Source organism: Ictalurus furcatus, chromosome 29 (assembly GCF_023375685.1).
Source record: "Ictalurus furcatus strain D&B chromosome 29, Billie_1.0, whole genome shotgun sequence".
In the NCBI taxonomy this organism is placed as follows: Eukaryota; Metazoa; Chordata; class Actinopteri; order Siluriformes; family Ictaluridae; genus Ictalurus; species Ictalurus furcatus.
Window position 1 is genome coordinate 14,912,427 of NC_071283.1, and position 27,950 is coordinate 14,940,376.

The 27,950-nt window shown below is 41.2% G+C and overlaps 2 protein-coding genes across 2 annotated transcripts; one reads left to right on the forward strand and one right to left on the reverse strand.

Annotated features, from left to right (window-relative positions):
- Positions 1-1,229: 1,229 nt before the first annotated feature.
- Positions 1,230-8,418, forward strand: LOC128604295 (5-hydroxytryptamine receptor 4). The gene is made up of 2 exons (XM_053619324.1): positions 1,230-1,301; positions 6,230-8,418. The coding sequence occupies exon 2, from the start codon at positions 6,245-6,247 to the stop codon at positions 7,316-7,318; it is 1,074 nt and encodes a 357-aa protein (XP_053475299.1). The 5' UTR covers positions 1,230-1,301; positions 6,230-6,244; the 3' UTR covers positions 7,319-8,418.
- A 2,714-nt stretch (positions 8,419-11,132) lies between these two features.
- adra1d (adrenoceptor alpha 1D) lies at positions 11,133-23,018 on the reverse strand. The gene is made up of 2 exons (XM_053619530.1): positions 21,743-23,018; positions 11,133-12,736 (listed from the first exon to the last, which is right to left on the reverse strand). Exons 1-2 carry the CDS (start codon positions 22,668-22,670, stop codon positions 12,183-12,185), a joined length of 1,482 nt encoding a protein of 493 aa, XP_053475505.1. The 5' UTR covers positions 22,671-23,018; the 3' UTR covers positions 11,133-12,182.
- Positions 23,019-27,950: the final 4,932 nt, after the last annotated feature.

Below are 27,950 nucleotides of genomic sequence, written 5' to 3' on the forward strand. Positions count from 1 at the left end.
GAGGGAATTAGAAATGTTAACAGTAAATGTTGAATTATATGTATTTTCATGAAGGACAAAATAATGAAATGGAGAAAGGACCCAGTTTATCAAATTCATAATTACTGCAGCTGAGTCTTTGTCTCAGCATAAACATTCTGCTGGCTGCCTCTCTTTAGCTCGTTGTTCAAAAGCACTGCTTCTGCTTACATATGAATGACTGGTCCGTAATAACAATGGCTTGTGAGTGGGTGAGCCTTTTATGTGCCTTTTTAAAACCTGGGACAGTTAATTAAAGCAGATGTGATGACACTGGCGCGATGGTGGCTACGGCGCTCAGGTCGCCATGCGTACACTGGAGTTCCTTTCTGCAACGTACTCGCTAGAACTTCTGAACACCCACATCGATGGAGGATTGTGTATTTCAAATGAACAATATAGAAATTTTAGTCGAATACCCTGTATGTAGGCTTTTCACTGGCATCCCTCAAGGCTCAGTACTCGGTCCGATTCTGTTTCCTGTTTTAATATTATCCTACCACTTTGGTATGCAGATGACACCTAACACATGCTCTCCTCGTCACCGTCACAGCTCCAAGCTGCTACTCAGACCTCATTATGGATGGCATCTCATCACAGAAAGCCCGACCCCGGCAGAACTCAGGTGCCCTGTACTCCTGGAAATGCATCCTTGTCCTTGAATTTGCTCGGCCTTGCGTTCGAGCTCACTGCTTATGAAAAAGTGCAAGACCTTGCTGTAGGATTGGACGATGCATTGAGGTTACTTTGTAAGGACTTATGGGTTTGAATTTCAAATAGAAAAAAAAAAAAAAGTGAATTTTCACACTTTGGTAACAAATTGAATCCTATTGAAACATCACAAACACGTAGTCATGTTCCGTCCGGACGCCGTTTGAAGATCCGCATTAAACAGAAATAATCCAGTGAACGTTTTGCGCATGAAAAGCAAAAAAAAAAAAATCTCATTAGCATCACAATGGCCGACTCTGAATACCCCGCTGCCCCTTACGCCTGCCCACATTCAAACAGAGCTCTGCTTTTGCTGTAATTAATGTAGCACATTCAAATTAGCATGCTCACACTCGCACACACATTGGCACAAACGTGTGCACGCACCCAGACGCATCTTACCTACCCACATCACAGAGCGAGCGCGTATGAGATCGCCAACGTCTTCATCATCAGATCATCGTCAGACCTGTCATCGGAGCGTCTGTCCATCAGGAATGGGCTGAAGGAGGGCAAGCAGGAAACATTCGACCAGCTGAACACGGAAAAGCAAGTATATTCTCGCTTTGGAAGTGAGTATCCGTCGTTTCCCGTCAGATTTTTGCAGTTGGAGTAATAACAAGGACCAAATTGTTTAAATGACAAACATTCATTAATAATATTAAAAGGTAGTAGCTGTTATATTTTAGTTAATAGCAGTAAGTTTCTCAATCGGTTCTTTGATGAGATAGATTAAAAACAAAAGGGTTCTTAATTAGAAGATTAATTTTGGAAAGGGGGTGGGGGTGGTGGTGGAGGGGGACCAAAAACGTGTATAAACTCCAAGATTCTGTGATATTATTGCTTTTCATCCTTTTAAGCACATGTACAGTGATATTATCTCACGCATTAAACACAGCACTTTGGTGGTGGTGTTTTTTTTTGCATTGCATCCTCTACGGGATATCACACCATAAGTCATCTTCACACATGGTTGATATTCAAATATTACTAAACGATTGTATCAGGAACAGTTTAGAAATGACACAAGACCGTTCCACGTACTGCTATTAAGCTTCCAGTGGTTTTCTTTCCCCGTTAAAGCTATCATTAGTTTGGATTTGTTTAAAACAAAAAGAGCTGGTGGGATGAAGCGGGGGTACAGGGATCACCCTGACGTCGATTATTTTCCTCGAATACTGTGTGTATTTCTTCCCATTTTATCACAGCAATTTGTCAGCAATTCCATTCTTTTTTTTAAATTCATTAAAGAACGACACAGCGTACGTTTGATCTGTTTACATTTGTGGAACGTTCACGAAACAAAGGTGTTCTCACTTTCTTCACCAGCCTCTCTTTGTTGTCTTTCTTGTAGTTAATGAGAATAAAATTCTATTGTATATTTTATAACGCGCTGTTACTATAGAAACAAACAAACAAACAAAAAAAAACGTGTTAGAACAATACTCTTTGGAATATTGGAAAAGAATAATAAATATTATTGGAATATTGGAAAATGTCCTTATGCAAAAAAAAAAAAAAAAGGAAAAAAAGAATGAAAACAAAACATATAATGCTATAATAAAAACTATAACTATATAACTATATAATCTATCGACTATAAATTCTATATAATCTATATACTACCTATAGACTATATAATATATATAAACTAATGAAAATAAAGCCAGAAACTTCTAAACCTGATGCATGAACCATTAAACCTGTACCTTGGAGCTTTATATTAGTGATAATTATCCCTGGCTATTCTTTGTTATTAGTATTTGATTTGGAAAATAAATAAATAAACCGATGCAGTATTTTCCTTATATAACCTACTATATTTTGTTAATTGTACACTGAATTGACAGACTTTGTGCTACTGATTTAAAATATGAATAGCCTGAATTATTGGATTTTACTCCAACTGAATTTTTTTTTTTTTTCACGCCTCATCATTTTCACCTTTGTTGAAAGTGTACAAATGCAGGTAAACTATTTTTAAAAATATATACATATATACAAATTTCCTATTAAACACATACCTCGCCCTGCACAGCAGCTCTGTTTTGGTTCCCCGGGCAGAATTTATTCCTTGAACCGAATCAGATAAACAACATTTTTTGGTGAGAGCAGAAGCTGGACTTGTTAAAAAAAAAAAACCTAAAAATAACTCTTTAAGTATTACAGACGATTTACTTTGCTCTCTGTAGCGAGTGTTTACCACGAGAAGGGATTTAAATAAATAAAAAGCACTTTGTAGGTCTTTAAACTTGATCTAGAAGTATTTTCCGATTGGGTTTTAACTTTAAAATCGGTTGCATTGGTGGGGGGTGAGGTGGGGGGAATAGTAGCATGTTTTAACTGTGCACTCAAGGGATTTAATTGCCTGGGTAAAAGATGGGAAAGGACCACACACACACACACACACACACACACACACACACACTTCCTGTTTGCAATATGTCCACACAGGCTGTTCTTAATGAGCAGCCACTTGTGTGTGAGTGGTCAGATGGACGGAGGGTTCTTGTCTGTAGGGGTTCTGTTTGTATAGATGTGCTGGGATGTTGAGCAGAACTGGCCTTTCTGAACTCCGGTAATATAATCCCGAACTAAAAAAGGTCAAACTGAACCCTCTCTGGAGTAAGACATGAGTTACAGTATGTATTACAGGGAAGGCACCAGGTGTATACACACGGCTTGAATCTACGGAAGAATGGCTGGTCTGAAATGCTTCTGAACGTTTTTGTTCAATCGAATGGTTCAGTGGGTTAAATCCCCAAGAGTTAGAAAATCGAAGGAGTCGAAGAAATAGGTATACGTGAACCGAGTGATGTTTGTAACATTCAAGCCAATCTGGATGACTCTGATTAGGCACTTATAGCACAACAACAACGCACTGTATAGAGTTGCGTAAGAGTAGATGGGAGGCTAAAATCGAATAGCTATCAATAGCTTGACATTGAAATGATTAGTGTTGCACAGTCGTAAAGCTAGATCGGCGGATCGGCAGATGAGTTTCAACTCTGTAGTGCTCTACTGGCTTCGTGCCGGGTTTCCTCAAAAGCTCCTAACCCCTTCATTCAAACTCACACAACTCTTACAGTTCTGTCATGCGCCAACTTTAACTTTCTCCTCCGAAGGCTTTTTGGCGGGAAAATAAAGAAGTATGATAAGCGATCAAATCTAGATTTGTGGAGGGTCTCACGCCGTGTGATCACCCGAGAAGAAATATTACACCAAAAACAAAGATTTCGAGATTTGATTACAAACTGTGACTCCTCACAAACTCCGAACTAACGGTACTCTACTACAACTGAGATTTTTATTTAAAAAAACAAACAAAAAAACATTCGTTCACTTACACGACATCGTCATATAAGCGATGATGCATTAGCTCGTGACAATATTCTGTATATAATCACTTTGGAAGATACCACACCACTCACTTGTCCCAGTGGTGGTCATTAAATTTCGATTCTTAGTGAACTAAAACCATTTGCATGCCCCTCCTCTCTCTGTCCTTCCCTCCCACCTATTTTTAATTCTCTGCCAGATCCAGACACTCCCAGATGTTGTTTACAGGTTTCCGTCACGGGCTGAGAAACTGACGAGCCTTGTGGATTCGTCTGAATTCCCCGCAGACTTGAATTTGCAAAAATAAACGTGAACCAGTCAATCATAACGTCGCAGGAACAGTCATTCGCTGTCTCATTGAAAGCTTTAGGGATGAGATCGAATCAATGTACTAAGATGATTTATAAAACTTTTTTTAGTTTTAATGAGTCGACCAGTTGGCACCCCATCCAGCGTGTCCCCCGCCTTGTGCCCACAGTCCCCTGGGATAGGCTCCAGGCTTCCCGTGATCCTGTGTAGGATAAGTGGTATAGATGGATGGATGAATCGACCAATACATTTTAATCGATTAAAATGTTAACTGATTTCATTCCAGCAAGTGTGTCCATCAATGATGGAATAATAATATCATAATGGATCTTGGAATGTAATCTAATTTTCAATTCTGTTAGTCAAACATGGCTGACAATAATCACGTTTGGTTCACTGAGAGACTTAATTATGTCATTATTAGCTCGTTCGTTCGTTCATTCACTCATCTTCAGCCGGCGCTTTATTCTGGCCCGTGTTGCTGTTAATCTGGAGCCTATTCTGGACTGAGAACACTGAACAAGGCAGGAATACTCCCTGGATGTGACCCCTTATCAACTAGTTTCAGCTCATTTTGATTTTGCTAGGCACGGCCGGGTGCATGGAAACACAAAGCAAAGTGGAATCCCTGCTGAAAAAAACACCTCAGTCTGACCAGCTACAGGTTCCCAAAACATCCGGCAATCTATTCAAACTGGTAGACCATCTTTACCAGCTGGTAAGTGCTTCTGAATTACTACATTTAATGCTAATGTTACATCAAAGGCAAAGAGAAAATCCCAACCATTTGTTGCTCATTTCAATCAAGTAATAGGAAATCTTAGTAGCTGGCAAAAAAAAAAAAAAAAGGTCTACCAGTTTGATCAGAATGCGATTCGGCAACTGGTTGCCGATCAGAACAAGCAGGATTTTTCAAGGAAGACACGCGTGCAGGCTAACACTCTTTGTGTTAGCGACTGGCAGCTGGTCAGACTAAGCTGGATTGTTCAGCAGGGATTCCAGTTTGCTTCATGCGCCCATGCACTGAGCCGTGACTAGCAAAATCAAAATGAACTGAAATGAAAACCAGAGACTGTTTGTTTTTCAAGTAAGAAAATTTGGGACATAACGATGACATGATGAAAAAGAAGAAAGTTCACTTAAATTAAGTGACTCATTTCGGATCATATACCATCAACATGTTTGCACTGGTTTCAGGGCTCTGATGTGCATATTCTGAGACGTAATTGGTCTGAGCCTTGGCAACCCTGTTTATGAGGATCTAATCCTCGGGATTGTTCGTTCACACCGATGATGTAATTTTGTTAGCACTCTGTTATCACTCATTCATTGGGACCAATTAGCATAGAGTTGAGGCAGAGATAAGATTACGCTTGTTGATCATTTCCCCTTTGGAGTAATCCAGGTGGTTTCACTTGGGGCCATTTGCAAGAACTCCATTCAGTCCTTGAAAGAGGTTAAATTAAGGGTTTTTTTTTTCTCTTCTGTTGTTTTTGGCACACCACCAGCATGAAAGGCATTGCGCTGCAAGAATGTCAGAGTAGTTGAGTGACATTTGTTTGGTTGTTTTGAGCCTGCCATAACCAGATATTGCACAGATCCCTCATTTTTTGGAGGCTTGTGTCATCCTGTGTAAACTTCCAGAATGCCTGCTTTCTTTCACAGAATAGATTATTGCCAAGATTAGTAGCAAAGCAATCAGGAATCAGGAGTGGCATAGCCTAAAATAAACTGGGCATGATAGAAGAAAATACAACCAAGCATGGTCAAAGGGGACACAATGAGGCCTGTATTTCAATGAAAATGATGCTAACTCATGCTTATGTGTATTGCTTCTTTTGTCTCCCACTAGACCATACCTAAAGCCATGGCAAACAGCTCAGAGTGGATGGACAGCAGTAATGAGTCATTTGTTGGTGATTTGGAAGCTTGTGCCAAAGCAAGGAGCCCAAGTCTCCGAGTAGCCCTGTACAGCTTCATAATCATTGGAATCTTCTGTACAGTGGTTGGAAACTTTCTAGTGGTGCTGGCTATTGCTTATTTCAGACAGCTCCGGTCTCACACAAACTCCTTTGTCATGTCGCTAGCAGTGGCTGACTTCTTGGTGGGCTTGGTGGTTATGCCTTACAGCATGATACGAACCGTTGAAGGTTGCTGGAACTTTGGAAAAACATTCTGTCAGCTGCACTCCAGCCTGGATGTTATGCTCTGCACGGCTTCCATCTTCCACCTGAGTTGCATCGCGTTTGACCGATACTACGCCGTCTGTAACCCGCTGGTCTATTCCTTCAAGATGTCCCGGAATCGTGTGGCTCTGCTTATTGTCATATGCTGGGCTGTTCCACTGCTCATCTCCTTTGGTCCCATCCTCTTGGGGCTACACGAGCTTGGTGTGGACGTACCCTTACCTGAGAACGTATGCATCCTTCTGGTAAACCGTGTCTATGCCATCATAGCTTCACTAGTGGCATTTTACCTTCCCATGGCTACAATGCTAGTTGCTTACTGGAAGATTTACAAAGCAGCCAAGCGACAAGCCATGCAGATAAGTGCTTTGGAGACTCAGATGGCAACTGGTGTGGGCAAGAACTCCAGCAAAAAACAGAAGCACCGCAACTACTTGAGGAGGGAGAGGAAGGCAGCAAAAACCCTTGGTATCATCATGGGTGTCTTCCTCCTCTTCTGGTTGCCCTTCTTCACTGTGAACATTGTGGATCCTTTTATTGAGTACAGAACAACAAGTGTGATATGGGATGTGTTCCTTTGGTTGGGTTACGTGAATTCCTCATTGAATCCTTTCCTTTATGGTTTCTTCAACAGGTCCTTCCGTAGGGCTTTCCTAATGATCATGGGTTGTGTTATATGTCTGCCCGGATCAGCCCCTATCATGGACCTCTCTCAGTCTAAGAAGGATACAAATGAGCGCACAGAGAAACAATAGGGCTCAAGGTTCCACCTACAGTCCTGTACGTACGCGTGTTCATTTGGCAGATGCTGTTACACAAAGTGACTTCCAGTTGAGCTGAGCAGATGAAAGTGAATGACCTTGCTCGAGGACCTAACAGTGGCAGCTTGATGGTCCTGGACACACAACCTCACCATTGAGCTGCAATTCTACAGATCAAATTCGAAAAGGATTTCTCTTGATGGACCACTGTAGACCAATTTGCAGACCGATGAAGCTTGGGGTGGTCCCAAGAAAGAATCATGCTTACAATATGTTAATCAGTGGTTTATTTTGATTATGTATAGATTGGGGGTTGGGCCAAAATCTTATATTGAGAATTGATGATGCAAATTCAAGCTAGTTTACGCAAATTTAACCAGCCAGCTAGCTCTGGGCTAAGGATACCTACTACAGTACAAGACATACTGAACGTACTGATGTGAAATGTGAATGATACCTCAATATTGGTGGACGGATGTCTCTTCTCGCAGCGTAGCATAGTAGTATAGCAGTAATGTGCCACATGCCGTAGTATGCCATAGCTAGTAGCGTATCGGAACCAGGGAGGTAGGGGCCAAAGTTTTTTTTAATGTATTTTTTTATTTGATTTATTATTCAAAGTTTGTAATTATTCAAAATTATACATTTATACAAGACAAATCTTGTTTATTTTTCTTTTATACTGTAGACTATAGATGCAAATGTTGTAGTATTTCCTGTGTAAATGCGAGACCTCAGTGTTCCCACTCAGTGATTGTGTTTGCTGTCGAAATAAGCGAGTCTAGTCTGCTTTGATTTGTTTTCATTTCTCACAAATGCAGGATGTTTCCTCAGAACAAATATTATTTATTTATTCATTTATTTATTCATTTATTCGTCAGATACCATGCCTTCTGCTGTTGTTGCTGAGCTAACTCTTAAATAAACTGTACCCCTCCTGCACATTAAGATGTTGACACCGTGTATAACTAAATCTGTGTACTAATGTAAGTAAGCAAGTAAGTAAGTAAGTAAGTAAGTAAATAAATAATAAATCAGTTTGGAATGACAGTATATAAATAATTACCCATTTATTTTCCCATTATTTCAGGATAAACCTGCTGAAACCTGATTCTCTAATCATTTAATCATCTCGCGCATCCATCTGCTGTCATTGCTTGATTATGAATAAGTGATTAGACACCGTCAGTGTCACATGCAGACTCTAAAAAATGTTCACGAGAGAAAAATAATGGTTCAAAAATAGGAATGTGGCATATGGTCGTGTTTGCATTATATAATTAGTCTGGAGCTAGACGTACTGGACAGAGAACTGGCACCGGAGAGTCTACCCTGAGAGAGAGGGATGGAGAGAGAGAGATTGAGAGAGAGAGAGCGAGAGAGGGATGGGGAGAGAGAGACGGAGAGAGAGAGAGAGAGCGAGAGAGGGATGGGGAGAGAGAGAGAGGGATCGGGAGAGAGAGAGACAGAGAGAGAGGGAAGGATGGAGAGAGAGAGAGAGAGAGGGATGGGGAGAGAGAGAGAGAGAGGGATGGGGAGTGTGTGAGAGAGAGAGAGGGATGGGGAGCGAGAGAGAGAGAGAGAGAGAGGGATGGGGAGTGAGAGAGAGAGAGAGAGAGAGAGAGAGAGAGAGAGAGGGAGAGAGAGGGAGAGGGATGGGGAGCGAGAGAGAGAGAGAGAGAGAGAGAGAGAGAGGGATGGGGAGCGAGAGAGAGAGAGGGATGGGGAGCGAGAGAGAGAGAGAGAGAGAGAGAGATGGGGAGAGAGAGAGAGAGATGGATACGTCTGTGTAAAATGTTCTAATTTTTGCAGCTATTGGAAGTGCGGTGTTCTCGCCCCCGTCCTTGCAGTTACAGCATGCCATGTCCTCCGTTTCTAAACCGTCCACAACAGGAAGTCTTTGTCATGACTTGTACCATCAGGCATGCCATTCCTTTTCTGTAGAACTCTGTGATGGTAGGACATAATGTGATGACATCTCACTTAACTTCAGGGAACACTTTGCGTGATTATTTGCTTCCATCAACATTTTCCTTGGCTCGAATTCGACACGTCGACCTGATCTCAGGTCAGTCTCGGACTCAGCAGGCTCACATACATCATAATTAAACCGACCGGTCAGCATTTCGTCTTGTTTTCTTAAACATGAGATGTTTGTTCGCGAGATTCTTGTGGTTAGTTTTTTAGGTAACACTTTACTTAAGAGCCAAAAGGACCCACTTAAGCTGATAGAAATCGACATGAGGATCGGCTTAGATAACATCATGACAGTTCACTTTTAAGCTCAGTGTACGTCTGGTATATCACATGGCATTGCTTGGCATAGATCGGTGGCTCTTGATCCAAGATATGGACTTAACTTATTCAATATGGTTTCCCCCCCCCCCTTTCTTTTTCCTAAAGCCTGCAGTGCAGAGCTTCCAGAAGACTGTGACAGAGAATAATAAGCTATCAAATCAAATACACAAAATGTACAAGTTTATTTCTATTCGATTTATTGTTTATGTTACATCAGACATGGATGGACATCACATCTGCAAATACGAATGAATTCAGAACATGATTCAAGAATTAAAACGAAAACTTTTTGTTATGTGCTCGTTGCCTGGTTTCAAGGATCAAGCGTTCCATTTCAAACCAATATCAACATATAGTCAAAATCCGTGTATAGAAGTAGAGTGTTGTGTTCAATTTAAATAATAATAATAACCTGTTTCGGTTAAACCATGAGCACTCTACATACTGTGTGGAAACGCCACAGTACGTCTTGGCAAGTCAGTACATAAATAGCAAGCGGTACCACGGGTTTCCCGGTTCCTCAGATGTCTCACAGTTATAAGTAGCTCCCTGTCTTTAGGTCTTTAGTTTCAGAGGATGGAGCCGAGCTCCGATGTTACGAACGAGCTCTTTAGTGGTATTCTGATACGTGACCGTCGTTTTAAAGTCACCCTAAACTATATCAAATGTGTACATTTTTCTGCTCCAAATGTAAACATGTCACTGCAGTGGCTTTCGGAAAGCTGTGGAGCTGAAAATCTTTAGACTTTTATTTTGGCTGCTAATCGACGTGGTTTTAGTGGTTAAAGGCCGCTCACATGCACGACCTTCCTTCTTGCATTGACGGATGTATTATGTGCGTTCATTTAGCAACGAGCAATTTTGTTCCCTACGAGGACAAAAAAACGGCTAATCAAAGACCGAAACGTACTGTATTTAAACCAAAACATTTTATCATAAGTAACTTTTAGCCAATCTCTTCTCCATCTCAACCAAGAACCAAACAAAAGGAAGACACAATTTCATAGAATTGTGAAATTCGGTGTCCTAAGTTCCATTGTGTCTTACAGCCATTGACTGGAAGCAATTTTGGAAGGAGTCTCCAGTGACAGAGCTTTGTATATATTTTTTTTCTGACACACTTGAAGTTTGTACTCTTAAAAAAAAAATGCTGGGTTATTTTTTATACCCAAACACTGGGTTGAGCCTTTTGGGTCATTTAATTGGAGAAACCAATATATTCGTATCAATATATTTATCCATAAAACTATTACTGTACGCTAGAAAAAGCAAAATTGTGCGATAACAGTCTACATAACATTAAATGCACCGCTATCTTCGTTAGCTTTGGCGTACTTGTTTGTAACGCCCACTGGATCGTAAGTCGGTTACTTTTAGACGTCTCGTTTGATCAAAATCTGACGTTTTCGTCTTAAATACATGACTTATTTGAGTCATTTACTTCAAAGTCTATATATATATATATATATATATATATATATATATATATATAAACACCACTTTAGCAGCTCTAGCGATACATTTCTGAACACCTTCTTGTGTATAAATAAAAAAAAATTGTTTATAATGTGGTTTATAAAATCTGACATTTTCAAAGTTTAATATTAAATATTAACCCATTTATGAAATAAAATTAACCCAGCGTTTTTGTAAAAATGAAACCATCCTTTGGGTTGAAAAACAACCCATCTGCTGGGTCAAAATGAACAACCCAACTCGACGGGTTAAGTTTAGTCCAAAATGTGTTCCGTCCTATTATTTACCCAGCCGCTGAGCTAAAAATAACCCAATCTGGGTTGTTTTTAACCCGGAGTTCTTTTAGACGTTGTGGTTTCTCTGTTTCATGGATGTTCCACGACATTAAATATAACTATAAAAGGATAAAACATCATTCTTTAATTAATTAACAAAAAAATGGAATCATTGGAAAACTGCTGCTGTAGAAGAGGGATAAAACACTTTCCTCGGGATGTTCTGTTACAGGAAAACAAACTATTTTACGACGAAGTGATGAACCATATCACCTTATCGTTGAATTATCCCCTATAATAGCATATCAGAGTGTTTTACATATTAATATAATCTGGAGTTCTTGGTCAGGATTCTTGATATAATCTTGATTTCTTTATTTTTGGATGAGGGTAAAAGTACAGGTGTCTCTAATGACCAGTTTTTATAATTCAATATAGACAAAGTTTTGGGTGACTTTAAAGGATTCTACAGAAAGGCCACATGGATTTACAGAGTGCAGAGTCTGTTTGTATGCCAACTGACGGCACTTGTGTATGGAGTAAAGCAGTAGTTTTACTTTACAGGGGAGAATAACAAACATCCGCACCTTCTTTGTTCACGACTGAGAGTCAAATGCTTAAATTACCCCTGTGAGAATAAATGTCTGTCCTCGTCTTTGAAGAAAAAAAACAAACAAAAAAAAACACATTTCCTTGTCTTGGGCTTGAATTGTATCTCTTAAAAGAGTGAGCGTTTGGGACGTTTTTTATTACGTGTCTGTCTCTGAGCAACTCGCTGCCAGACATTCGCAAAACGAGAACGCCTCTGTTTAGATATCTGTCTCCTTCAAGCCGTAACATTCCGTCAGATCGTATATCTGATACCCGCTTGGCTCGCTGCACTCGCTGTAGATCCCCATGGCCACCGTATCGATCTCGGTCCTCTCCAACGAGGGCATTGAACTCTTCCCTGCGCCGCTCTTGATCTTGTTAGACAAGTTGTTCATCTTCTCCTTCAGATGGAAGGAAGACTTCTGCAAGGGAGGGAAGAGGCTCCAGCTTTTCAGGTTCAGGGAGCCGCCTTTGGTCCGACATGAGAAAATCGAGCTGCTGCAGGAATCATGGAAGGAGAAACCGGGCTGATAGTCACCCCGTGAGTCTCTGGCTGCCCCCCTGAGGGCTGTACGCCAGCGCTGGTCGTAGAAGCGGCGTAAGCTGCGTCGTCGGTGATGGCACTGGCAGCGAAGAAGGCGAGTGAAAGCTCGCTGGAATTCTTTACTAGAGCAGGGGTAGATGACTGGGTTGATGCAGCTGTTGAAGTAACCCAACCAGAAGATGACTTTAAACACCACGTCGGAAGGTTTCAGAGCAGGGAAGAAAGAACCTGAGGGTAGAAAGAGAAGATAGACAGAAACGTTGTTTAATTTTTTTTTTTTACGAAATCATAGTTCAACACAACGTTCTCTGTCGTTGTTGCTGATTCGCTGTCATTCTTCGACCAGAGCCAGTAACAGAGAAGCAAAAAAACCTAACTAAATCATACAGAAGGCACGTGATTAGCATTATCATACACAACCACTGCTTACTGCAGCACTTTTCTCAACTTTGACATGCTTATGTAAGCTAAAATGTGTTCAAATGAGCATGTAAAATAGCACGTTTTACCCACATGCCCTCAACCCAAATGTATGAGATGGACAATTTACCCACGGACATGTCTGGTTAATAACAGAAGCTAACAGTCTGGATAGACAAACTGAAGCTCGTTAGTTGACTCAATCTCTCTGATTCGACAGGAGCTGAGCGGCGTCGCGTTCTCAAGCATCCGAGAGTCTGTGATCCTTGCGTGAGAGGCGCCTGATCTGATAAACCCGATCTTAATATTACATGTCTGACCAACATCATTTCCATTCCATGCAGCATGGAAAAAGTAAGTATTCCTTTAATTTGATACCCATGTCTCAATGTAATTCTGGAAAGGACCACGATGGTCCAATACGCTAACAAGATCTGACAGACTCTCATAGAGAAGGGAAAAAAAATAAAATCTGATGATAGGATGCTCCTTTGAGAGGAGTGGAATTCTCCAAGGTTGGATCAGCATCAAGTTTGTAGATGCACGTTCTCTCAGCTTTCACTTGGCTTCTGTCATTCTCACCCCTCATTTCATGCTTCATCTTCATTCAAGTCTTGCTCTCAGACTCACACATACTCACAGGGTGAGCATTTCAGTTTAGTGCACTTTGGCTAGCTGCCTTATCACCACCTGGCCTTGCGCCCTTTGTGTAGGGGGTAAAGGAGCTGCGTGTCAGTGTATCACATAAAACAGTTGGTAGATATGCCAGCCTTTCGACGCCATGCAGCCATTCTGAGAAGGTCAGGGTCGCTCCCTATCAGTGCCCAGGTTTATAAATGCCCCAGCAGGGCTGTTATTAAAACCACACTGTAGTACCGGCTCTATCTCTTTGATCAGGGGGAAACAAATGGCCTTACCTAAGGTATAATTTCTGCGAGGTTCTTCCTTCAAAGCACTTTGGCTGATCTCAGAATGATGGTCGAAAAGTGACACAGCTGCACAGCATTTGTGAACTGTCTGCTGCTCAAAGGTAAAAATTTCAAACTTTTGGCGTCTTATCAAAGCTTCCAGTTGAATGTTTTGTTTTTTTTTTTTTGGTTGCTATACGACACAGGACATTGGGTTCTCCAGGAGCAGGGTTGGGAATCTGTGCTGTAGAACATCAGAACCAAAAGCATTTACGGTACTCCCAGGAGGTCAAGCGGCACTGCGCATTGTTGAAGCATGTAGCAGCACACGTGCTAGAACACCATATGCGCAAATCATAAAACAAAAGATTACGAAAGAACCGCACAAAGGTTTCATTTTAAATTGCTCAAAAATGTGAGAAGTTAACTGTTTAACGACACAAACACTGTGTGAAATCGAATGTTTGCGAGCTGGTTAACCAAGCAGACGAAAGAACAAGGTGTATATCTGGAAGCTTCGTCCATGTTGGATATGGAAAAGTGGCATCGTTACTATCTTCACTGAGCGCTCCAGTGAACTCCATCACCGCTGAGTTCCTGTTCAGTTCTGTTTTTGCAAACGTTACGACCTCATCTCGTTTCCTATAAATCAACATCCGTCACCTCACCAGACACATGAACAAAAGGTTCTGTTTTCTTATTAGGAGGGTGTTCACACTATCACATTTCTCAACACTCGCTTAAATCTCATTCTTCTAACTTTATACTCCCAAGCGGCAACTGATATAAGATTCTGTCAAATTACACATCAGCAGTACGCGATAAGGTGATTAAACGAGAATGGAAAAATGATAGCTTATAAACATTCCATCCATTTTCTGTACTGATTATCCTACACAGGGTCGAGGCCGGCCTGGAGCCTGTCCCAGGGAACTCTGGGTACAAGGATACCCTGGACGGGGTGTCCACCCATCACAGGGCACAATCGTACACACACACACACACACACACACACACACACACACACACACACACACACACTAACATACTACGGACACTTTGGAAATGCCAATCAGGTTACAATGCAGAGGACTGGGGGAGGAAACCGGAGTACCTGGAGGAAACTCCCGAAGCATGTGGAGAACATGCAAACACCACGCACACAAGGCAGAGGCGGGAATTGAACCCTCAACCACCAGAGGGAAAATGTTTGGAAAAGAATGTTTAAAAATTCTAGCATGGATGGAGAACTTTAAAAAAAAAAAAAAAAGCAAAATGAACTTTTTTTAATGATATAAAAAATTTTAAAAAACAAACAAACAAACAAACAAACAAACAACATATAAACACCAGTGTGTAGATGACTTTTTTAAAAAAAATTTTTTTTACACACAGTAAGTGATAAATATCTTAAATATAGTGAATTTTTTTCTTTTATGATTATTGTAAAACAAATGATAATGAATTATCTAGCCATTTTATTTATTTATTTATTTTACAAATGCCAAGCTTGAAAATGTTTTATTTTGCTAAGTGAAGGTTGGAAATTTGTAAAATATATTATGAAATATTAGCCTATGATAGTTTCCCTCGCTATGATTTTTTAAAAAATTTTTTTAACAATAAAATGCATAGTCTTCATTTGGATATGGGTAAGTAAATATGAAAGAACATTACTGATAAAGCTACTGTGCTTGTTCCATTTGTTCCACTACAGAAATATGGCCACGTTACATTTTGCATGTATTTTTAGAATCTCTACAAAATGTGGACAAATAGCCCTCAGTTAAGTTTGGCCTTGGCCTGATTTAATTATTTCCCTTGGCATGATACTTTTTTTTATAAATTCTCCTTCACGGCGGGGTGTTCTCAGTGGTATGGGAAAATAAAAACACATTACTCATACAAAATACAGTTATGAGCCTGTAATAAAATAACAGCGTGGCATCCCCGGCCCCGGTTCACTGGACACAACGTGCACTTTCTTTGACCAGTTCTTAGTAGCAGTTCCACTTGGTAAGAATATTACCTCGACTTAACATTAATTGATGATTCAGGACAAACACAGTCAGATACAAACAGTCGAACGAAGAAGAAAACAAATGAATATGTTGTCTTGGTTTTCGGTCGCGGTGAACCACAAACATGTGATTGCTTTCGAATCAGGTTAATGTTGCTCTTACAATCTCGCACGCCAAAGTATACACAAGAATTGGCCACTTTCCAATGTCTATATGTACTGTAGGTCCCCAGAGTTTCTGTTCTTTTAATGAAAAGTGGGCGGAGCTATTCTTGGATAAAGCTTGCATGAGATAAACATCTTTTATTAAAGCTATACATCTATGAATGGTGACATAGCAAGGGAAAGCATATTAGCCAGTAACAGCTGGCTACGTGGCTGAAAACTCACCTAGCAAGTAAGCAGAAACTACTGACCAAAAGCTAACGTACTGACAGAAAATACGCGAATAAAAGCAAACTTAGCGAGCAAAAGATGACTGAAAACTAGTCTTTAGAGTGAAAGCTAAAGTAGCGAGTGACAAAAAAACAAACTAGTGACTAAAGCTAATCAAGTGAGTGAAACAAAACCTAGTGAGCAAAAGTAGTGAGTGAACGCTAACCGAAAAAGAGAAGTAAATGGGAATAATAATAATTATAAAAAAAATCAATATAATTTAATCTTCTGAGTAAACGAAAATTAGTGAGCAAAAGATGACAGAATGCTAGTCTACTGAGAAAAATCTAACCTAGCATGTGAAAGCTAAGCTAACGAATAAAAGAGAACTATTACTACCAAAAGCCAACATAATGAGGAAAGTTACCCTAGCACGCTAAATGAAATGAAAGCTAGCCTAGTAAGTAAAAGCTGACATGCGAAGTGAAAGTTAAACCAGTATTTAGTTGTTGAGTCATGTCTCAAGCTGTGGCTGTCAATCAAGAATGCTCGTTGGAATTTTAGGCCACGCCCACTTACATAAAAAATATTTTTTTAGATGTAAAAGGTAACCCTTAAGTTTGTTATTTACAGAGTCCTATTGAAGTTTATTTATTTTATTTTAGTTTTTACAGTTAAAAGGAGTTTTATAGAGATAAACATGATCATCCAGAACGTTAGACACGTGTCCTGGTGCAGATTCAGACGAAACTCTGTGTTGCTGATGTACTTTGCTCATATCGATTAACTTTTATTACTTTTTCAATTCTATTTACTTGAATAATTTTATTCAGTGCGGTATCCATGTCTTCTATCTCAGAAGAACTAAATTACTACACTACACCTGGAGGGAAAAAAAGGTTCCTCGAGGGTTCTTCACTTCTTGAAGGAGCTTTATTTGAAAACCTCAATGAATGGAAAACACTCTTGTAGCTGAAGTACTCTTTAGGGTTTTAGATTTAGATTTATTTCCTAAGAGCGCAGCAGCTTTGAGCTTTACTCTAGATCTGTGAAATGCCTCATTAATTTCATGGTTAGTCTGCTTTGTCCTTCGGTAACTATTGGGGAAAATAAACAGTTGAGGACTCATTAATATTTGTGGGTTTTGAGGGACCGTCAGGAATCATAGGACTTTCATTTTCAAAATATTGCTAGTGTGGTGAGTAACTTCATGAAGCTCTAGAAAAAATCGTAACGCTTTATAAAATGATCCATTTAGCACCCTAAATCCTCAATGGGTCTTCGGTGTGTCCCTATGGCGCAAACCTTAAAGGTTTTATGCTGAACCCTACAACAGAGCTATACACAGGCTTGCCTTGGCCAACACAAAGTCTTAAGAAAAGGTTCAGTCGAAAACACTGACAAGATCTTTCGTTATCCTTCTGTGTGAACCCCTAAAGTTCTTATTTAGAAACCAGTCATTAAGTGTTTCCATATCAGAAAAACAATTCAGAGTAGGACCAATTTACTTTAGTACCATGAAGAACTCTTGAAGAATCCTAGACATTATACAGTTAGTTAGGAATGGTTTGGTTCTCAATGCAGGAGCACCATGTGTGTACCCTCCTGAAGGAATTTTAACCATTCCCATCTGCACTTGATCAATCCCACCCACTCTCTTGGGCACTGTTGTATAATCCCACCTGTTCCCAAAGACTCTCTTGATCAATCCCACCCACTCTCTCGGGCACTGTTGTATAATCCCACTTGTTCCCAAAGACACTCTTAACTGATCCCACCTGCTCTTGCAGACATCGTTGTCCAATCCCACCTGCTCCCAAAGATACTCTTGACCAATCCCGCCCGCTCCTGCAGACATTTTTCACCAATCCCACCCACTCAGCACAGACACTTCTGACCAATCCTGTCCATTCTTCCAGACCCTCGACCAATCCCGCTCACTTGCGCAAGACACTATTAGCCAGTCCTGTCTGCCCAAAAAGACTCTCTTGTCCAAACCCACCCACTCCCAAAGACATTTTTGACCAATCCCATGACCAATCCCAACCACTCTCACTGACATTGTTGATCTCACAATTCGTATGAACGTAAAACCTTTTCGTCGGGTCCTGTGGCATCCCAATCCCAATGCACACCTCGACCGCAAATGGATTACTGTCCATGCGGTCCTTAAGATCCGATTATGAATCCTATGCAATGCTTCCTTTTAAATGAAAAAAAAAAAAGGTTCTACTGAAGAAGTCGTTAATCAAAAGGTCTAGAAATAAATACTTTGTTTGGTAAAATTCTCAGACACAAGCAAGTGACCTAATTCTGTTTATTTTGGCCTTGCATGTGTGTGTGTGTGCGTGTGTGTGTGTGTGTGTGTGTGGTTTTGACTTGACTGGCCTCGTCAACTCTGTGTGATTATGGCGAAATACAACGCAAGGCCACAGGGGAATAGTTGGCATATTTATTAGCAAATCTCAGACTAATATCCTCCGGCATCATGCTAACCTCCGGCGATGGAACAGATTTAACTAGCACGGTCTCCTGCATTAATGTGGAATTTCTACCACACGGTTTGCTCAGACCTCACCCTGAGATGCTATCAGATCGGCCTTGCAAGGAACAAGAGTAAAATACTAGGAGGTAAGGGCATAATTATGGGTCACGCATGTGTGAAATGCACCATCGGCCAACGAAGACCAGCGTAATTCAGCTCAAATTGATACAGAATAATTCACAGCACTTTGCTAATCTCCTTAGAGCGTTGCTAAACTTTTGCAAAACTCAGAAAATTGACGATTTAATCTGATTACTGTTAAACACGACTATTTCCTTTGGACTTTTGAGAGTATTTCTTAGCAGATTTAATTATAAGTCCCATTTTTTTTGGCAATATTCATTCTGAATATATTATAGAACTCGAGGCTAATTGGATGTGCTGTGTGAATGGCCGCTCGGCTTTTGCTCCTTCACCCTTTAGATTATTTCCACTTTCGATTCATAAAATCCTTTAACCCCGATTAATTAATGGTAGACGTCACTCAGGGATGAGATACGGGATAGAGGGATAAATCGTGGGCAGGCGTACCTTACTGTAATTAGCGCTGATCGTGACGCTGTTCGTTACGCGACAGCGAGAACGCTTCGGCCCATAAAAGCCTCCTTCGTGAATCAGATCGTTCAACTGTTTCTACTCGGCTGGACGTATTTATTTCTGTATGCTCGATAAAGCTGTCAATCAATTATCAGAACGCATGGGAATACAAACTGGAAAGCTGTAGCAAAAGAATCGCACAGAGAATACACTATTACATGGAGAACCCACTTATATGACTCACAAAGGAAAGATCACAAAGAGATTTGAGTTCGTTTAAAAATCCTCGGCGTTCGGGTCCATGGTATCGATCTGCTATCTTGTACTCGTTAAAATGAAACCTTCATCGAGCTTTCTTCTTTTTATATATATATATATATATATATATATATATATATATATATATATATATATATATATATATATATAGTTAATGGTTCATAGCTTTCTAAAAGGGTTTCTGCATGAAACTTCTTCTCATAAGAGGACCCCCTGTTGAACACGAATGGGTTCCATCGCTATGACGAGGTATTTCACCAACATCTGTCCAGGTCTACAGCTTTAATGCCAGACCTGCCCGAATAACTCAGTGGTTCTTAGATAACTAGAAGAGTTCCACCATTGATACGTGATAAGCCTTTTAACCTGTATAGCAGGTATTCAGGGCTACATCTTAGCCCATGTGCTGTAGATTTAACAGGAACAAACGTGTTCCTCAAGGGTTCTTTGGATAGTTACGAGTTCTTTGCTTCTAAGGAGGACACTTTTTTTTGAAGATTACAACCCTGTGGGTATACGTGCAGCGCAAACTTCTTAATACCTAGAACCTGTCCTTAAAATGTAGCTAATAAACTGTCAGGTTTTTTGTTTTTATTTTTTATGGCTTCATTTCATCATTAAGTGCCCAAAACAAGCGTTCTACATGCAAGCGAACAGCTATCCTGTCGCAAGGTTCTACATAGAACTTTTAAGGGTTCCCCGAGTGGGACAATTTCACTTAGAATACTTAAAAAAGGTTCCAAAGTGTGTAGGCACCTAATATGCCCAAAGAAGCAAATAAATTCACGATTAAAAAAAGAAACACGTGGGAAATATAACGGCGTGAAAAGTCCGTGTGTGAAAATAACACGTGAAGTGAAGAATTATGTGATTATTTACACGTGACTGTTCTGTACTAGCTATGAAAAACCCCACCCCGTTCTCTGTTCATTATTTAGACTCGTCAGGACAACAGGAACATTTTGTTCGCTGAGGAACAACGGCGTGGAACATCAGCTGTTCTTAAGGTGTAATTACGTTCCTTGAGTGACGTTCATGAACATCGAGCGTTTCAGAGAGTGTCAGAACTGCAACACATGAAGAAAGACCGTCATTCGTTTTGGTTATTCTTCAGTAGGCATGCGCACGTGTGTAGCACGTATAGGTATTTACTGTATGGGTGTGCACGTGTGAAACATGTATATGCATGAATTCAGTATCCCTATAAGTATGAGCGTGCTTGAAGTATTTATAGGTATTTAATAGGCCTATAGGTGTTGGGGTGCAGGAGGATTACACACAGCTCGACTCGCCGCAGTTTGATGTTCATAGCAAATCCACAGAGTTTAATTAACGCTTATGATGCTTAAATGCACCGGAACGAGTAGATTAGGCTCTTTAGCTGTTCCTCTGTTTATTCAACGCTGGTGGTTCTGCTCTGTGAGCGTGCAGAGGATTTTCAGTGTTCAGGATGTTCATGTGGCATTGAATAATAACAGCATGCAGGGGAAATGCGTGCGCGAGAATGCATTTGGAGAAAGAATAATAAAAACATCTGTTGCATGACTGAGCAAAAAAATAAAATAAATAAATAAATAAATAAATAAATAAATAATAACAGATTAATTTAATACAATTAAAACCAATGTATAATTTCTACAAAAGAAAAAAAAAAATTAAAAAACCCTCTTCTGAAGCAGGACTGTGCCCGTCATTATATACATGCATGAGCGAAATATACAAATAAATAAACATCAAAATATGAATCAAATAAAATAATAATCATCCCAAAGTGTAAAACTAGAAGAACAAAAACATCTGTGCTGATGCAGGAGTTTGTGCACTTAATGATCTGTTCTCAAAAGAGCAAGAAATAAATGAAAATAAAAAGATCAAGCAAATTAATAACAAGTAAAAAAATAAATACACCCCCCCCCTCCCCCCTCCCACCCCCATTAAAATGGACAAATTTACAATCGTGGATCAAAATAGAACAAAACATAATTTATTACAGTTTTTTTTTTTTAAATTTCAAATCTAAAATAGCAGCTCATTCTGAGAGATAATTCAGTACTTCAGGGATTAATTCAACTCTGCTCCAGTAATGTGTTATTTTCTTTTTTTTTACGCGCGGAATTCACACAATACATCGACACAAAAACACCACCTACCTAAAGGCAAGACGAAGAAAAACGGCAGCCAACACACGATGAACATCCCGACCACGATGGCCAGAGTTTTGGCTGCTTTTTTCTCTCTGGAGAACTTCATGAGGCGCACGGAGAGCGAGCTGCGCAGCGGGTGGTTCTTGCTTTTCGACCCCGCGCCGGCGTCGTCCGGTGAGCTCCGGCAGTGGATCCGCAGCACCACCTCCATGGATTTGTTCCTTTCTCGCTTCACTCCTGCTTCCAGGCTCTTGGTGGTCCTCCGGGCCACGACGTACACCCGAAAGTACATGACGAGGATGACCATGAGCGGGAGGTAGAAGGAGAACAGCGAGGAGAACAGAGCGTAACCGGGTTCCTCGGTGATGCTGCAGATGCTCTCATCCGACGGCGGAGGTTCCTTCCAGCCTAAAAGCGGCCCCACCGAGATGACCACCGAGGAGACCCAGACCAGCACCAGGATGACCCCGGCTTTGCGTTCGGTCATGATCGTGGGGTACTTGAGGCAGTATTTGACTCCAATGTATCGGTCTATGGAGATGACGCACAGGCTGAGGATGGACGCGGTGCAGCACAGCACGTCCACAGCAGCCCAGATGTTGCAAAACACGCGTCCAAACACCCAACATCCAAACACCTCCAGAGACGCGGAGAACGGCAACACCACGACGCTCAGGAGCAAATCCGCGATGGCTAAATTGACTATGAAGAAGTTGGTCACTGTCTGTAAGTGTCTGTTGCACAGGACAGACAGGATGACCAAAATGTTCCCGACGATCGCAGCCAGGATGAAGACAGCCAGGAAGATTCCCACCGCCACGACCTGCGCGTCCAGCACGGTTCCGGCGCACGTCGCGTTTCCGCTGCTGTTAGAAACCTCGGAAAGAGACAGATTGCGCGCGTCATGACTCTGGTTCAGATTAGACAATGTCATTTTGAAACTCCATAAAGAAAAGTTTACACGTGTGTTCTGCTGGCAGCGAGTCTCATTTTAAAGCGCAGCACACCTTCCTGCTTCCACAGCTGAGAGAGAAACGCGCATCCATCCATCCTTCCATCCATTTCCCCCCCTCCTTTCACTCAAGTGTCACTTGCAGCGATTTATCGGTTTGAAACACATTCCGGAAGGTCCGACTTCACAAGCTGCGACTACTTCACGCGCTGTTGAGTCAGTTGAGGTAGAGTGCTGTTTTGCGCCAGACGCACTGTCAGGTTTGTCACTGGTGTTAGTGGCTCGTGTTCAGCGCGCTCTCCACACTGGCTGTGCGTAACCGTGTAAACAGGTTCTCCTCCCAAATTACTGACGCGCCACACCAACCATGCAGTTCATAACACCACCACCAGATGGACTGGGGCTCTGGAGAGCCACTGGTACAGAGCTGCCAGGTGTTTTCAATGGAAGGTAGTTAATGTATGCTCAAAAATCGCTTGAAGTCGCCAGATGACGTCATGAACGGCATAATTTGCATATTGATTCCATGATCACTATCATTTGCCTAGCAAAACGTGTTACATAAAGTAGGAAGCTCTTCTGAAGGCCCTTGGAATAGAATACAATTTACATACACTATTTATATCCATACTTACAGAATTATATCAAAAGTAATCAGTGATTTGTTGTTGGGAACAGTGATGATCAGTGATTGGTCGTTGGGAACAGTGGAGATCAGTGATTGGTCGTCGGGAACAGTGGTGATCAGTGATTGGTCGTTGGGAACAGTGGTGATCAGTTATCGGTTGTCGGGAACAGTGAAGATCAGTTATTAGTTGTTGGGAACAGTGGTGATCAGTGATTGGTCATTGATTGGTCAGTGATTGGTCAGTGATTGGTCATTGATCAGTGATTGGTCGTTGGGAACAGTGGAGATCAGTGATTGGTCGTTGGGAACAGTGGAGATCAGTTATTAGTTGTTGGGAACAGTGGTGATCAGTGATTGGTCGTTGGGAACAGTGGTGATCAGTGATTGGTCGTTGGGAACAGTGGTGATCAGTGATTGGTCGTCGGGAACAGTGAGGAATTTTTCAATTAGATAGAAATCTGAACTGAGGTGGTCTGTGAATTACTTTATCTAAATATTAAATACCTTCACGTCTTTTAAAATTGTTTGTTTATTTGTTATATGATATGAAAACGAAGCTTTATCTTTGTAACTCTTCAGTATTACTGAACTAATCCTGTCTTGCGATAATATGTTAAGCAACACGGTGATCTGTTAGGTCCGGTTGATGACGATGACGCAGTGCAGCTGCTGCCCCTGGGTTCAATACACAAAGCTAAAAACCTAAAGGGACAAGTCTTTATGATACCCCCGGGGGCTGTAGATGAGGGGTGAACAACTCTGGACTGGACAGATCGGAGAAAACAGCACTGCAGCGTATCAACAACAAAAAAAACAGAACAAAGGTGAATGGTGAATTTGTGAATTACTGTAAACATGATCAGTCCTGACCAAACCACGCATAGCTGGACGTTTTGTACACTTATTAGTTGCATAACACTACGTGTAAATTTGAAGGGTTCTTTGTTTGTCCCTTTGGGGGATGTTCCAAGCACCAAGGCAGTTTAGCTTAATGTAAAACACATGGCATGACAGGTTGTAGCTGGGTTTTTTAAGGTTCTAACCCAGCACAAAGTAATTACCAATAATTTGGAGTTAAGTGTTAGTTAACCCGGTTAATACATACATACACTATTAGCAAAATGGTTTCTACTTTGACGGTTCTACTTAGAACCCCTTCTGATATGAAATTATTCATATAAAAATATTTCCTACCAGAAAGCATTTAAAGCGAAAAACCCTTTATTTTTTTTTTTTACCCAAAATCTTTCGAAGAACCATCAAAGAGTTCCGTAGATCATATTATCCAATAAGAATCGTACAGGATTTTGAAAACTGCTTTGGGGTGCAGTGAACCTTACTGAGATCAAGGACATGTTTTTACATTATTGATCAATCCGTCTGATTCTGTTGGAATCTTTCTTCACAGTTTGAAACGTCCGATTAGATCTGACCAGAAAAGATAAGAAACAGCGTCTGAAAACGGCTACTTCAGAAAGGCACTTAACCCCAATGCTGCAACACACACTAAATTAGCCCTGCAGCTAACTGGCATCTACACGCATCCATCTGCAAATTAGATGAAAATCAGCTGGAACTCAGAGCCACGTTCCTTCCCTGAAGCCCTGCTCAGTAACACGGGAAAACTTACAAGCTTAACGTTCGTTCTTCATCTGTATTACTGAACGGTAACAGCTCATTCACATAACACATAAACATAATGTGGAGTCGCTGATGTGGTGAAGTTTATTTTTATAAGTGAGGAGATGTTTATGGAAGGAGTCTCCAGCGTCAGTGCTTTGTAACAGTCAGAGGTAAAGCTGTAACATTTTTCATCATCTTCATGGCCAGAGGAGTTAGCGCATTGCGGTTTCTCTCTAATATGACAAGCTGTGTTTTTTTAAATTCTTTTTAAATTAACTTCTAGAGAGAGAGCGCGAGAGAGCGCGAGAGAGAGAGCGCAAGAGAGAGAGAGCGAGCGAGAGAGCGGGAGAAAGAGGCAGCTGAGGGAACTACCATTAATTAACTTAAGTGATGAGTAGTAGGAACTAACTTGTTTCATGGACATTCCACAGCATTAAAGTACATTTATACAAATGTATATAAATAAATAAAAAACAACCCCGACACCCCTGCATGTCCATCCATCCACCTTCTACACCGCTTATCCTTTTCAGGGTCACGGGGAACCTGGAGCCTATCCCAGGGAGCAGGTGGAGTACACCTTGGACAGGGTGCCAATCCATCACAGGGCACAATCACACACACACACACTCACACACCCATTCATACACTACGGACACTTTGGACATGCCAATCAGCCTACCATGCATGTGTTTGGACTGGGGGAGGAAACCGGAGTACCCGGAGGAAACCCCCGCAGCACGGGGACACACACGGGGCCACAGTGGGAATCGAACTCCCGACCCTGGAGATGTGAGGCGAACGTACTAACCACTAAGCCCCCGTGCGCCCTTCCTGCATGTCCTTCACTTAATAAAAGTATAATTGCCAGTTTGCTGTGTTTTTTTCTCACCATATTACACGTTATATTAGAATATCTTAACCCGTATAAACCGTACCCGTGTCTCTATAATCGACATGCTCTTCCAGACTTGACTTTATCTGCTGTATCTCTCGAGATGCTTTCCCGGTGTCGTCTCCACACAAACCGGCTGCATTTGGGCACGTTTGGGCAAGATGGAACCGTGCGCAGACACTGCGGCTTCGGGCTCCTCAGCCTGGTGCTGTGTTCTTACCTTTTCCTCCACATTTTTTAAAGACCGTGTAGCACTGTCATTGAGTCATGACTTCGATATACACCAAGTATGATTTGAGCAGCAACAACTACGGCATCCTGACAGAACTTATCGGACTGCCAGGGTCTACCGAAGACCTTTTAGTAAAATGAGTTAGTTCCTGTTATAACAGCCAGTACGTTCAGGACTTCATGGAGTTTTTTTTTTTGTGATTGTCGCGGCCGAAAATGTTCGACTTTGCTGCGGGTTTTTTCGAATTTTGCGATGCAACTTGCGGAAATTTTTGTGCTTTTTGTTTTTTTTTTGGTGGAAAACTACTTGAATTGGCGACGTCGAGAGTATGGGTACTCGTAATGGACCTGTATTTATCCTGTTCTACATTAAATGTGAATTGCACATGTGGTTTTAATCATCACTATAGCGATAATCTGTCTGTTTGTGGTGTTTAAGGACAACACGTGATACGGAACATGTGGATAAATGAACGTGCGGCGGTTTAAACACACCCTAAAGGCCGCTTCCTGCATTCCTGGAGATGCGCTGAAGGTCTCGTGACACATTGTGAATTATAGCACATTGAGTGGAGCTTTACGCACACCCTATGTGAGACATGATTAGTCAGAGGCTCGACTTCCGCTCTTACTTCTCCTCATTCTGCCGTCCTTGAGCTCCCTGACACCCCCTGCGCTGAAAAAACATCCCTGGTATTTCCTTTGATGGATTATACTTGCTTTCAGCGCCCCTAACAAAGGCTCGCCAGAATCCGTGCATATTTGAAGACTTCTGGTATGTCCCTGTACCTGTTTGAGTCTGTTATTGTTTTAGATTTTTCGGCAGAGTGAGTTGATTTGCACGCCGTGCCTGACGTTCGGGTGTGTGTTTTTAATTAAGCCTGGGGTCCAGTCCAGAAAGCAGGATTTGCGAGTTAGCCTGATGACCTTCATCAAAATGTGGACTTTTTTCATTCCAGATACAAGGATTAGACGAAATCAGGATTAATCACCGTGGCAACCTACGGTCTGAAATTTAACCTGGGGGTTGAAAAGAGTTAATCCCGACGTCGCGTGCAGAAGGAGAACCCGAGTGTTTCATCTGAAAGTGTTGTGGTTTATCCTAGTGAGCTAATCACTGCTGGGATTGACGTCGATAATACAATAATGAAAAAAAGAATAAATAATTGAACAAAAAGGTTTTGGAATATGGATTTGCTCTCATGTGTAGCTTTTGAACAATTATTATTATTATTATTATAACTGCTACTCATGCTGCATCACAGGGCAGGAAAAGAACTATCTGCCCTCTTCTGCATACATGAACTCACAGATATTGCTTAGATGTTACCCTGGGTCCCTTTGTCATCGTCTTGCTCTTGGAGTGATCCTTGTTGGTCTGCACTCCTGGGGAGGGGAACAATGGTCTTGAATTGGATAAAATAAATGAGTAAGGATAATATTTTTGTCTCATTTGTTTAATCGGGTCCTCTTTATCTACTTTTAGTAGGCGTGTGAAAATCCGATCATGTTTCAAGTCATATTTATGCAGCTATGTAGAAAAATTCACAAGCTTTCACAAACTTTCAAGCACCGCCGTACGTCTAAATGTCATCGTGTCTGGCACACGGCGTACAAAAGTTATTCAGGAGCTTAAGATTAGAGCCATTATGAAGAAAATGAATCCCCAGGAGCTGGAGCTGCACCGATAAGAGCCCTCATTACCACCATTCTGACAGCCGACGCTGGACGCTCACGTACACCGTTCTGAGGTATATATATATATGAGATATATAAAAAAGAAAAGAAAACTCGACATAAAAACTAAAACCACTCACTGTGCAAAATATAACCTAACATACCAGCCGTGCACTAAAATACACAACGCTCCACGGGCCTGTTCCAT

Excerpts from the sequence above, each read along its gene's own strand:
- LOC128604295 (XM_053619324.1), top strand. The coding sequence starts at position 6,245 with ATGGCAAACAGCTCAGAGTGGATGGACAGCAGTAATGAGTCATTTGTT.
- adra1d (XM_053619530.1), bottom strand. The coding sequence starts at position 22,670 with ATGACATTGTCTAATCTGAACCAGAGTCATGACGCGCGCAATCTGTCT. Across the intron at positions 12,737-21,742 it reads TTTCTTCGTCTTGCCTTTAG|GTTCTTTCTTCCCTGCTCTG; the intron begins GTAGGTGGTGTT and ends TTCTACCCTCAG.